The 13561-nt window shown below is 41.2% G+C and overlaps 1 protein-coding gene across 4 annotated transcripts in view; it reads right to left on the bottom strand.

Annotated features, from left to right (window-relative positions):
- The window catches only part of RABGEF1 (RAB guanine nucleotide exchange factor 1), a 54694-nt gene that overhangs the window by 23670 nt on the left and 17463 nt on the right, over window positions 1-13561 (bottom strand). For 2 of the 4 annotated variants that reach the window (XM_047714495.1, XM_047714494.1), the window contains exons 3-4: window positions 11668-11834; window positions 1353-1522 (exon numbers count right to left, since the gene is read on the bottom strand). In XM_047714495.1, the coding sequence (XP_047570451.1) occupies window positions 1353-1522; window positions 11668-11834 (337 nt within the window). Of the gene's footprint in view, window positions 1-1352; window positions 1523-11667; window positions 11835-13561 lie in introns of those variants that run through there. The other 2 variants (XM_047714496.1, XM_047714497.1) reach the window with 2 other exon arrangements.

Genomic DNA, 13561 nt, shown 5'->3' with positions numbered 1-13561 from the left:
TACCATTACACTTTCGTGTACTGATTCAGAAGTCAACTAATTATTACAGAACAAGAGCACAATATAGTCTGAGCAAAAGAATGAATAAACTGGCTCGGAAGAGCCGATGGAGCGTGCGGACCGGCCTCCGACGTCCAGCATCACCCAGCGTGCGCACCGTATGTGCTGCAGCGCAGGCCGGCAGAGCACGATGTCCCAGGAACACTGTGCGGGCGGAAGGATAAAGAACCACAAAGCCTCCGCTCTTACCTCTGGTTAAAAACTCGAAGTTGCAACCATATGAGCTCTGCTGTGTCCCTACTGAGAGAGTCTATCAGTGCTTCTAACTCAAGACATCAATGATCTGTGCTTTCTTTAAATGTTACTCTCTGCTTACAGATACTTCGAGGAAGAAACGGGGAGGGGGTCTGCTTACTTATGCTCAGTGTAACTACACATCAAAAAACAAAAAAGCTTCTTTTCTCCTTTACTAACTGAATTTGGTATTTAAAAAATATTCTGGCAGAAGATGACCGCTTATCAGCCTAGTGATTCTGGCCACGCTGGAACACAGCCAAGCCGTTTATCTCGCTGCTTTCTTTACTCTCTTTTTCTTCTCAAGACTCCCTCACTTCACAGAAGGGGCCTTTAGTGCTAATTCTGAGTTTCATGGGTGAAGAATGTTACAAACAAACTGATCATTGTTTAAAAACTGAGTCCCTTTACAAGTAGTCTTATGAATTACTGCAACTGAAATTACAGTTTAGAAACTATGGGTTAGGACACACATGTGGAAGGCACGAGTTCTAGTTCTGATACGGGCAGAATATGTAGCCGTGTAACCTTGACAAGTCACTTACCTTCTCTGGCTCTCACCTTCCCCGTCTATAATATAAAGGGATATCTGCTAAGGTCCCTTTCCACATCTAAATTCTAGTTTTCCCTTCTCTACCTGAGCAGAGAGAGTATTTTGTATCAAAATACAAAACAAACAAAACCAAAACACCCTAACACGAATGCTACTTGGTCTAACAACTGTTACTTAAGAGTTCAAGGTCTACTCAGCTCTTGGCTGTCTGTATTACTTGTAGGGTGACTGGTTAGGAAGGCTTATTACTAAAGTACACAAAGTAAGTGGCTTCAATGTCAGACTTTCTGTGCAAAGATGACCCAAACACATTGACTTGCAGTGGAAAAGTACTAGCCTGGGAGCTGGGTTTTCACTTGGCTCAGTGACACTTCTTAGGTAAGTAACTTAACATCTCTGGGTCTTGATTTTTCCAGGTATAAAGTGACAAAGTTACACTAGATTGTCTCTAAGACCTTTCCTAAAGCCAAAACTCTATGTTTCTAAGTGGTTACTCTCAACCTACCCTTTTGTAATGCATTGTTTCCAAAAACATCTTGGTCTGCTTATAGATTTCTTGGCCTGTCTTGTGGAAGGTCTTGAGAAATTCTATGAACTCTTTAGACACTCTATCCGTTTCAATGCTGGTTTGCCGGTTTATGGAAGGACTGGGAGCTTTTGCTTCCTGAATTTCTGCTGGGAAAATTAAACATAATGAGTTTCATTACATAGAAGATCCATGCATGGAATTACTTTATGTAACTTAAATTACTTAAATTATGCTTAATCAAAGTTAAACCTGAATTTAAATTACTTTATGTTTAAATATTTGGACAACTTCACTTAAAGTGAGCTAAATCTATTTTATGACCAGGATGTACAAGCAGATAAAACTATATAAAATTTCCATTCAAATAAAAGTTGTTCTACTAATATTTTCTCAGCCAAAATACATCATGCTTTGATCTACATACTTAATTGTAAATATGAAATAGCACTACTGTCTTGAACTTTCTCAAAGACTACATAAGTTTACAAAGCTAGTCAGCAAGTAACATAGCAATCAGTAGGACAAAAATGTTACATTACTTATGTTAACTCTTCCAAATCCATTCTACTTGTCAAACAGGCTAATCTGTTTACGTGGAGACTAACAATTATTTTCCCACCATTCAGTTTTCAAGTCAGACTGCTCGAAGTGAACGGATGCACCCAATGCAGCACAGTGATCACGACAGAACGTACAGCAAAGGCGGCAAGCAGAACAGACAAAACGTGTCTAATCAACTGCCACACAACTCCTTCATCTCTTCAAATTAGTACACTGAAAGGAAAATGGGACCTTTCCAGAACAAAGATAAGAGGGCTGCCATAGAGTTCAGTGCTCCCAGGCAGCGTGAACTATCCCCTGATCTCTGACCACATTCTGAGCCTCCTGACTTTGAACTGTGCTAATTCAGCTAATTCAATAGCTGTAATGAAGTAAATTCCCTCATACCCCATGAAAACAAAGTACCTTTTGAAGGTACTCAAATCAACTTATTACCTGCTTTCTCTGTGACTTTGTATAATTCCACTTTCTGAACTTTAGTACCTGGGATACATTTTAGTGACGCGGCCTCACCGAAGTTTTAAGAGAAGACTGGATTATTTAAGGGGCACGTGGGGCTCAGAGGGTGAAGCGGCTGCTTTCAGCTCAGGTCACGATCTGGGCTCCTGGGATCAAGCCCCACGTCGGGCTCCACCCTCAGCAGGGAGCCTGCTTGAGAATTCTCTCTCCCTCCTCCCTCTGCCCCTGCCCCGGCTCACATGTGCTCTCTAATAAATCAATCTTAAAAAAAAGAAAAGAGAGAAGAAATCTAACAGTTCAACAGGAAAATGGGTAGAGAATACTAACTGCACAGAAAGGAAACATAAATAGACCTTAAATGTAGGAAACAAATTAAAACTACACGAGATGCCATTTTAAAATTAAAGAGACAAAAATCTGATGCTGAGGATGGGGGAGTGCTCTCATACTGTGGAGGTGAGAATGCAAAATGATATAAGTGCAATGGAGAGCAATGTGGCAATAATCATCAAAATTAAAAATACATTTATCCTATGACCCAACAATTCCATTTCTCGGAAATTTCCTACTGATGTAACTGCACATGTACAAAATGAAATATGTACAAGGCCACTCACTTTAGCACTACTTGTAACAGCAGAAGACTAAAAATGTCACAGATATCTACCACTAAGGGACTAAATAAATTGTGGTTTAATCCATAAAATGGAACACTATGTAGTTTTAAAATAAAGTATTTTTAATATACTAAAAAAAGTTCTTATACTTAATGCTCAAATGAAAATAAAAAGGACAGTATGTGACTAAGAATACAGAGCACAGTACATGTAATAAAGATACACGTGTCTACAATGAAAACAAAAGCACATAAGGATACACAAGAAATTAATGACGAAAGTTGTCTACGAGGAGAGTGATGGCGGTAGTGGCTGGAAACTAGATGGGTAAGGGACCACACACCTTTTATTTTGTAGACATTTGAATGTACTACTTTTCTTTTTAAGCAAGTAAATAAATCGGGTACAATTTGACTTAAAACAAAAACTGGCAACATCCTTTCTGAAATATTTTTTGCCAGTATGGAAAACCGAACACCCTTGTATGATTAGAAAAAGCTCTTTAATACTTAAGAGTTTAATCCCTCACTCAAACTACTAATTCCAATCTTAGTCACGATGGAGTAACAGGGATTGGGTTTACCCTACGGCCTTAACAAATAGAACATCAGAAAAAATATATGAAATAGCGGTTTTTAGACACTGGTCAAGAGGCAGATGGGAGAGTAACTCATGAGGGAAGTCGACAGATATGTTAAGTCTTACAAGTACCCCAGCTCACTGCAGGGAGAATTTTTAGCCCATGGCACAGGGGGAGGCAAGGCAACTCAAACAGAGTCTAGCAGACCACTGAATTGGGGAAAGAGCATTTAGAGCTAAGGGAGGCCAAAGTCCCTAGAAACCGCACGGCAAAATGAGAGGATGGGGCTGCACAGAAAAAATTCCAGATAACCACACAGGGGGTTCCCTCAAGTCTACGACTGAGCACTGCGTGTGCAAATTAGAAAACTACCAATGGCTGCATACGGAAGCAAGCAGAACAATCCCCAGGGCAGACATGACTGGGAATAATTCCTGTCCCAGCAGCCAGGAACAAAGAACATCAGCAATGGCAAATATAAAAAACATTTTCTTATTTAAAAAAATTTTTTAGGGGCACCTGGGTGGCTCAGTGGGTTAAGCCTCTGCCTTTGGCTCAGGTCATGATCTCAGGGTCCTGGGATCGAGCCCCACATCGGGCTCTCTGCTCAGCGGGGAGCCTGCTCCCTCCTCTCTCTGCCTGCCTCTCTGCCTACTTGTGATCTCTGTCTGTCAAATAAATAAATCCTTAAAAAAATTTTTTTGATGACAACTGTTTAAAACTAAAGTAATAATAATAGTGGGATCTGTATCACATGTGTAAGTAAAATCTACGACAACAACAGCACAAAGGGAGGGAAGAAGAAATCCAAGAATACTATTGGTAAGGGTCTTATATGTAAACTGGGATAACACCATCTGAAGGCAGAGTAGTTAAAAGGTATTTTTTACACCTCAAAACAGCTACTTTAAAAAGAAAGGAAGAAAGAGAGAGAGAGAAAAGAAAGAGATACAGCAATAAGCCAATAGGAAAATAAAGATGTAATCATAAAAAACAATCTACAAAAACAAATAAATAAAAGGGTAGGAAAAGAGGAGATAACTAAGTCCAGATAGGACAAATAGAAGACAGAGAGCAAGATGGTAAGATTCCACACCATGTTATCAAAAATTTTACTAATGTAAGTAGCCCGAATAAGCCATGATCCCTATATAACTTGTCTATAAGAAATCCACTTAAAAAAAAAAAAAAAAAAAAAAAAGAAATCCAGTTTAAATATAAAGACATGGATATATTAAAAACTAAAGAAATAAAAAAGATGTACCATCCAAATAAACAAAAAGAGCTTAAGTGGTTTTATCAATACTGGACAAAGTAAATTTCCAAACATGGAATATTACCAAGGATAAACAGGGGTTTATCTGTAGGTCAGCCAAGGGTAGGGGAACATTAGCCATCCCCTTACTGCTTTGCTTGTGTATACTCTCCCCTCCAACAAACACTTCTCTTCAAAGACAGATAATTTTGATGTTTAGAAAGCCCTTCAAAATGTAAATGAAAATAAAATGTAAGTGAAGATGTTCTGTATGATACCATCATGGCAGATACATGTCATTATATCCATTGTCCAAACCCACAAAATACACACCACCACGAGTGAATGAACCCTAATGGAAACTACAGACTATGGATGATGGTGACGTTTCGATGCAGGCTCATGAGTTGTAGCACAAAACTTCTCATTCTAGGGCAGAATGCTGGTAACGGGAGAAGCTGTGCGTGTGTGGGGGCGAGGGATATATGGGAGATATCTGGACCCTCCTCTCAATTTTACTGTGAATCTAAAACTGCGCTTAAAAAAATTAAAATCTTAGGGGCACCTAGGTGGTCAGCTGGTTGAGCATGGGACTCCTGCTTCCGCTCAGGTCATGATCTCAGGGACCTGGGATCAAGGCCTGTGTCAGGCTCTGTGCTCAGCACAATCTGCTCGTCGCACTCCTACTTGTCCCTCTACCTCCTTTTCTGCTCCCCCCGGGCATGCACTCTCACTCTCTCAATTAAGTAGAATCTTTAAAAAAATCAAAATCTTAAAATACAAAAGAAAAAATAAATCAAGATTAATTCTGCTCACTAGTATTAATTAGTACAAATTATTAAAATTAACACTTGGTTGTTTCTCTCCGACCTTCCTAAAAACCAACTCCCCAGTAACAGAACAGAAGTTCCAAGTTTGGATTACGGAGTGGAAATGGAGAGAGCCAGAGTTCAGGCACAGAGGAAGGTGGTGAGGCCCAGTGGGTGTTCAGAAGGGAAGACAGAAAGGAATAACTTTTCCTCTATCACATTTTGGCAAGGATCCAGATGGCTTGCATTACAACTTCTAATCTTAAGATTTTATTTATTTATTTTAAAGATTTTACTTATTTGTCAGAGAGAGAGAAAGCACACAAGCAGGCAGAGCGGCAGGCAGAGGCAGAGAGGGAAGCAGGCTCCCCACTGAGCAAGGAGCCCGATGCGGGACTCGTTCCAGGACTCTGGGATCATGATCTGAGCCAAAGGCAGTGGCTTAACCAACTGAGCCACACAAGGGTCCCTAAACTTAAGGTTTTAATACAGAAAAAAAATTTTTTTAAAAAGATTTTATTTATTTATTTGTCAGAGAGAGAGAGAGCGAGCGAGCACAGGCAGACAGAGTGGCAGGCAGAGGCAGAGGGAGAAGCAGGCTCCCCACAGAACAAGGAGCCCGATGTGGGACTTGATCCCAGGACGCTGGGATCACGACCTGAGCCGAAGGCAGCTGCTTAACCAACTGAGCCACCCAGGCGTCCCCAGAAAATTTTTAATGTAGAATGTTCATTATATAATGTATGTATATATACTATATGTATATACTACATGTCACATAATATAAGTAATATTTATATTTAATATTAAGATATTAGCATATATTTAATAATATTATATATAATATTATATTCAAGCATCGCAAATATGCCATGAGTATCAAGCTTTTCATTACCCCATCCACACACTCCATTTAAAAAGTCTTCCTGGGGTGCCTGGGGGGCTCTGTCAATTGAGCGTCTGCTTAACTTAACAAGGAGCTCCACATCAGGCTCCTTGCGCAGCGAGGTGCCTGCTTCTTCCTCTGCCTGCCACTCCACCTATTTGTGCTTTCCCTCTCTATCGAATAGATAAATAAATTTTTTAAAAAGTTAAAAATAGAACTATACCCTACAATCCAGCCATCACACTACTATTTTTGGAAGATATTTTTTGGAAGTTATGAAGTTTTTGGAATTTACCCAAAGAATACAAAAATGCTAATTCAAAGGGATATGTGCACCTTGATATTTATAGCAGCATTATCTACAGCAGCTGAATTCTGGAAACAGTTGTGTCCATTGACCGACGAATGGGTAAGGAAGATGCTGCCTATATATACAATGAAATATTAGCCATAAAAAGAATGAAATCTTGACATTCGTACAACACTGAGGGATCTAGAGAGTATTACGTTAAGTAAAATAAGTCAGTCAGAGAAAGACAAATACTGTATAATTCTACTCATATGTGGAATTTAAGAAACAAAACAAATAAGCAAAGGGAGAGAAAGGAGAGAGAGAGGCAAAACAAGAGTAGACTTTAACTACAGAGAACAAACCGATGGTTAGCAGAGGGGAGGTGGAAAGGGATGGGTTCCATATGTGACGGGGATGGAGGAGTCCGTGTGTCATGATGAGTGTAGGGCATGCACGGAAGTGCTGAGTCACTCTATCTGAAATTAATATTACTACGCTGACTAACTGGAATTCAAATAAAAACTTAGGGACATCTGGGTGGCTCAGTTGGTTAAGCATCTGCCTTCGGCTCGGGTCATGATCCCAGAGTCCTGGGATTGAGCCCAACATCATGCTCCCTGCTCAGCGGGAAGCCTGCTTCTCCCTCTCCCATTCCCCCTGCTGTGTTCCCTCTCTGTCTCTCTCTCTTTCTGTAAAATAAATACACGAAATCTTTTAAATAAAAAGTAAATATTTAAAACAATAATTTCTTTATACCCCTCACTCAGATTCACAAAATTGTAACACTTTGCTCATCAGTATTATTTTTTTCTGAATTGTTTCAGGTAAATTGTATGTATCATGCTCTTTAGCCCTTAATACGCATGGTTCCTAGTAACGAGAACATGCTTTTACATCACCGTGCTATCGTTCCTGGAAAAGGTGTGTGTTTTTCTCACACAGGATTCAACTAGAGGGTCATGTCTTCACTTGGTGGTCAAGCGTACTTAGTCTCCTTTAACCTCTGAGGACTCTCAGCCTTCCCGTGTTTTCATTGTACTGACAATTCTAAAGACTATAGGCAAGTCATTTTATTGAATACCCCTCAATTTGGGTTTTTCTGCTGTTTCCTCATGACTGGATTTGGGTTATAAGTTTTTAGCTTGAATAGGTCATAATTCATGGTATGTTCTTCTCAGAGTATCATATCTAGAGGCACATAATGTCCATTTCCCACAATTACATGGTCACCATTTCTCTATGTGTAATCAATTAATTAGCTGCGGGGGTTAATTTGAGATCATGTTCACAATTTGTTCCTCAGGAAACTCTCTCCTCTCACCCCAGATTTAGCATCCACTGATGGAATCTGTCTGAGTCAATTCTTACTATGACGACTGCAAAATGCTAATTTCATACCCCCTTACTCCTTTCCTATTTATTAGTCAACATTCTATGGCAGAGGAAAAAAGCTTTCTCCGGGCTCCTGGGTGGCTCAGTCAGTTAAGTGTCCTGATTTCAGCTCAGATTATGAGCTCAGGTCATGAGATCAAGCCCTGCATCTGCATCCGGTCCATATCCACAGCTGTGCTCAGCGGGGAGTCTGCTTGTTCCCTGTCCCTTTCCCGCTGTCCCTTCCCCTTCCCCACCTGCACTCTGGGGCATGCTCTCTCAAATAAACAAACAAATCTTAAAAAAAAAAAAGCCTTCTCCTTTATTTACTCATTTATCTATTTTATTAGTTGAAAGGACTAACGCACTGTTCTACTCCATCAGTTACACTCCACTTATCGTCCTTACTCAATACTCAAATTTGGCCAGTAGAAATCCACAGAAGCTGACTTCTGGGTCTTCGACGTGTCCCCGGATTTTGGGACGTCCTTCTTTTCCTGCTCCAGCCCCTGAATCAGTCTTTTCTCCAAGGAACCCTTGAGTTCACTTTGGTGAGGACTAAGTATTTAGAATCTAAGGTCTGGGTGGAAAAATTGGTATTTTAATTCTAAAAGCAGAAAAGCTATCCCTCCCACAAGCACTGCCTTCACGTAATGCCTGCCCTGCCTTCAGATGCGCAGAAGAGTCTGCTCAGGTCGGCAACAGTCTACTTGAGCTGTAAAGGGAAAGGGCTTTCAAACTGTACGCATGAGTATTCCAACTTGGCCAACCACGACTTGCTCTGGGAGCTACACCAACTCACCCAACCTTACTTTGGAAATTTAAAAAGTGTGAGTAGACTCTCCGAGTTTACTCAGAATCAAGCTATTCCATTAACCTTCTCTGAAGGGCATCCAAGTCTTAACAAGGTATTAAATATTCTTCAAACTCCTTAGAAGGCTAAATTTATGTTCTGTTTACCACCGACCTGCCCTGGCGTAAGAGCTTTCTTTCATACCACCGACAGAAGCAAGAAAAATATCAAGAGCGAAAGCATCATGTATTAATAAAGCAGAGAATACAGAACACAAAAGGCCTATTTTAGCTGAGACTCAATAAATGAAAACCACATTGAGTATAGGCTAACTTTATCCACAGGCAAAGATCAAATAATCAGCCTGAAATGCAAAGTTCACCGGCAAAGTTGCATAAGCAGGCTACAAACATCAAATAGGGTCTTCTTGTCTAATACACACACATCAGTTTTTATCAGTACTTTGAGGTCTTTATCTTCCTATGCTTTCTGTAGAACAAAGCCAACTAAAGATTAAAAATCCCAGGTAATAATCTACCATTTGAAAAGAAAAGAAGCTAAGAAGTATACCAATACAATTTTTAAAAATAAAAACAACTTAGAACTTTTAAAGTACGGATCTTTCATAAATAATGCACATTGCACAGACACTCTTAGGACACCATTTTTTAGAAGTACCAAGGACAGTCACCGAATGTACATAACTATTATGCACTTAAGAACAGAGACCTCACCGTCTTTCCACAGATATAGACACAGATACAGTTACACACACACACACACACACACACACACACACACCCCTTACTAGAGATCAAGGGATATAGTGGAAAAAAACGGAACCAGGAGTTAGGAGACCTGAGTTCTAATACACCAACTTACTCTATGACCTTGAGTCTGTTACTTTAAAGAAGCAGAGCCACTGGTTTTTAGCTTATTTACTGTTTCATATTTCACCATATTTGACCATTTCCCTGTATATCATAATTTCATAAGGTTAGTGAGACCTTCCCAAAGCAAGACACAGAATTTAAGCTTACTAGGGAGGAGCAGCTTTAACGCCGCTGTGCTCCGTTCTAGCACAGCTTATTCTACCAGAAAAACAACCCGTATTTTTCTCCCTAACATTTACCGGAGACGTATCTGTCAGGTATTGTTGCTGAACTCTTTTAAACTGCATCGCCTCACTTGATTCTTAAGACGTACCTCCAGCGGGTATTACTATCTTCTCAGGACAGAGCTTAAAGAGATTAGCTTGCTTGGAGGTCACATCGGCTAGTAAACCACAGAACTGAGACTCAAAACAAGGGGACTCCAAAGCTTACGCACCCCCCTACCTACCTCCTAATAAATAACCATGAGCCAAATTTATCCTTAATTTAATCTCTAACAGGTACTAATTATTCCCTTTCTAATTACAGTAGAGAAAACCACCATGAATGACAGCCAACCAAGAAACAACGCCAAATTAATTATGTGAACAAAAAGATTATTCCAAGGTTTGCTTTTATTGGGACACCTGGGTGGCTCAGTCAGTTAAGTGGCTGCCTTCAGCTCAGGTCCTGATCCCAAGGCCATGGGATGGAGCCCACGGCAGGCTCCTTGCTCAGCAGGGAGCCTGCGTACTCCCTCTGCAGCTGCTCCCCCTGCTCAGACATTTGCCTCTCTCTCTGTGACAAATTAGTAAATAAAATCTTAACAACAACAACAACAAAAGGTTTGCTTTTATTAAAGAGAAGGGCTGTGTTTTGGGTAATAAGCAACCTTTCCTTCTAACAAACCAAAACAAAACACAAGCCATTAAATCTGAAAGGCCAGCAAGGATCTTAAGGTGTGATACTGTTACTCAAATACAGAAACAAAACAAAGAACCTCCTGACAAGTCCCTCAGGTGGTGGGGTTCGAGGGGGAGACCATCTCTTGCCACGGTCTCCACTACCATTTCAAATCTCCTGCCGAGCTCCGATAACCAACACTGATCACCACTAAGACTAAGCCCTCCCAACAGACTGTCCTCGCTTACAGCCAGGCCGCGTCCGATGCCCTCCAATGACCCACAGGACACATGTAACGTTACTGACAGTCCTTTCACGGGTATTGAGTATTTTAAGAAGCAGATGAAAGAGATAATGCACAGACAAATCCACATACTAGAAAATACCTACATGGCTTACTTCCACCCTCCACAAGCCCAAAGCAAGCCTCTTCCTGTGTGTTCTCTACGTAGGTCTTCATGACGCAAACTGTCCCTCAAGTGCTCAGAAAACCTCGTTTACCTACTTTAAGCCCAGAGACCGTCATTTCCGATAAGGGACGTTTAGTAAGGATTATTATACAAGGAGAATAGACCAGAATCCAAAAATTAAAGGCACAAAAAAATAAAAACATCCAAAAAGATATACATTTGGATGGTAATGTATTTTATAAACAAAATTACATTTTTGTAGTCCCATAGAGTAATAAACGAGCTTCTCCAACACACAATGTCCTCCAACTAAAGATGACTTTTGGTTTTATGTATTATCTGATCCTTAAACCCCATTTCGGTTTCAAATCTGGGTTGGTACGTCCTGGATGCTTACAGAAATTGAAAAGCAGAGCCCACATGCACTGTGGGTCTACTCTGCATCTCACTTGAGCACAGAGAACAACAAGATCAGAAAATTACCCTTTTTTGATCCAACCCTGGACGAAGCACTGAAGAATTTCTTTACTGTGGTCACTTTGCGGGTCTTCTCATTGGTTTTCTTTTCTTCAAACTTGGAAAATGTGAGGGACTGGGCCCCTTGGCTGCTCTGGCTGCTGGCAAAGGCCTCTTCCTCCTCCCGCTGAAGTCTGCAATTCAAGAGAGGATTGAGAACCAGCCAGACGGCCTCCATGTTCCTTGTATCTGAACTGCAGGAGGGTCTAGAAGTTTTAAAACTGGACGCTAAACACACCAAGCAGGTCTGAGGTGTCTGATATGAAACTGTCCCATACACGATTCAGAAGGGACCTTCTCCATGGATATTCATTTAGCAACTGTAACTAAATGTAACTAAGGTTACATAAAATAACTAAACTCTACTTTCCACTAACAATCTCAAGGCTGAAAAGGAGAGAGAGTAAGTAATTACCATATAACGTGACAGCTCCTACCGTAGAAAGGGAAACCCAACTGCTACGAGAACATAGGGAAGAACAACTTAATCTGCTAGAGAAGTCCGAGGTTTTACAATGGTGACATTTAGGTTTATCTTTTTAAAAAAATTTTATTAACATATGATCTATTATTTGCTCCAGGCGTACAGGTCTGTGAATCGTCAGGCTCACATTCACAGCACTCGCCACAGCACATACCCTCCCCTATGTCCATAGCCCCGCCACCCCATCCCTCTCACCCCCCACCTCCAGCAACCCTCAGTTTGTTTCCTGAGATCGAGTCTCTCATGGTTTCTCTCCCTCCCCGGTCCCACCTTGTTTCATTTCTTCCTTCCCTTCCCCCCGTGATGGAATATGACAGGCTGATCTGAAGAGATGAACAAGGTTCCCCTGAGTGAAAGGACATTCCAGGGAGAGGGAACGACAAATGTGAAGGCCTGTGGTTTCTTCTGCGGACTAAGTTAGTGAAGTTACTGATGGTGTGACCAGATGGTAAGAAAGCCCGAATGCCAGTCCGTTAGAACCCTACATTCACAGGGCGGTGGTGAGCCAAGAATGGCCATAAGTCCAGTAAATTACCACTAGGAGATCTGTGCTTCAGAAAAATACTGCAGGGAGCTATGTTATAACCTGAGGAGCAATAATTAATTAATTAAATCTTTATACAAAGATTTAAGTGAGAGAAAATAAAGACCAGGAAACTAAAAAAGGGTGAAATTCTAAGGACTTCTCTGAGCTGAGGAGTCCTACCTATTGCTCAGTGATAGCCAGCAGCATCACCTGGGAACTTGTTAGAAATGCAAATTCTCAGAGTTCACTCCCACCCTCCTCAAGTCAGAGACTCTGAGGAGAGGTCCAGGGATGCCTCTTTTTATAAGCTTTCCAGGTGATTCTCAAGCTTGCTCAAATCTGAGACACAGCACTGCAGGAAGTCTCAAGCAAGGTCACAGACGGAAGGAGTAAGAAACAGCAAGGAAGGGGCACCTGGGTGGCTCAGTGGGTTAAGCCGCTGCCTTCGGCTCAGGTCATGATCTCAGGTTTCCTGGGATCGAGCCCCGCATAGGGCTCTCTGCTCAGCAGGGAGCCTGCTTCCCTCTCTCTCTCTCTGCCTGCCTCTCAGCCTACTTGTGATCTCTGTCTGTCAAATAAAGAAATAAAATCTTAAAAAAAAAAAAAAAAAGAAAGAAAGCAAGGAAGTCACAGGCAGAAGTGCTGGGCTGAGCGTGGAACTGGGACACGCCCCTCTCTCAGACAAAACCGAATTAACATAAAGATAGTAGTGCATTTCGCCGTGGAGAGGGGAGAAAGCTAAGGGAATTCATGCCTACTGACCTCTACTGAAACCAGGTGAAACAGCAATGTTCTTTGTCTACATCTTTGGTCTCTGACCGCAGAGTCGCTGACAGCAGTGGGCATGCACT

This window comes from Lutra lutra, chromosome 18, assembly GCF_902655055.1.
Source record: "Lutra lutra chromosome 18, mLutLut1.2, whole genome shotgun sequence".
Classification (NCBI taxonomy): domain Eukaryota; kingdom Metazoa; phylum Chordata; class Mammalia; order Carnivora; family Mustelidae; genus Lutra; species Lutra lutra.
The sequence above is the reverse complement of the archived record's forward strand: the minus strand, read 5'-3'. Positions and strand labels throughout refer to the sequence as shown.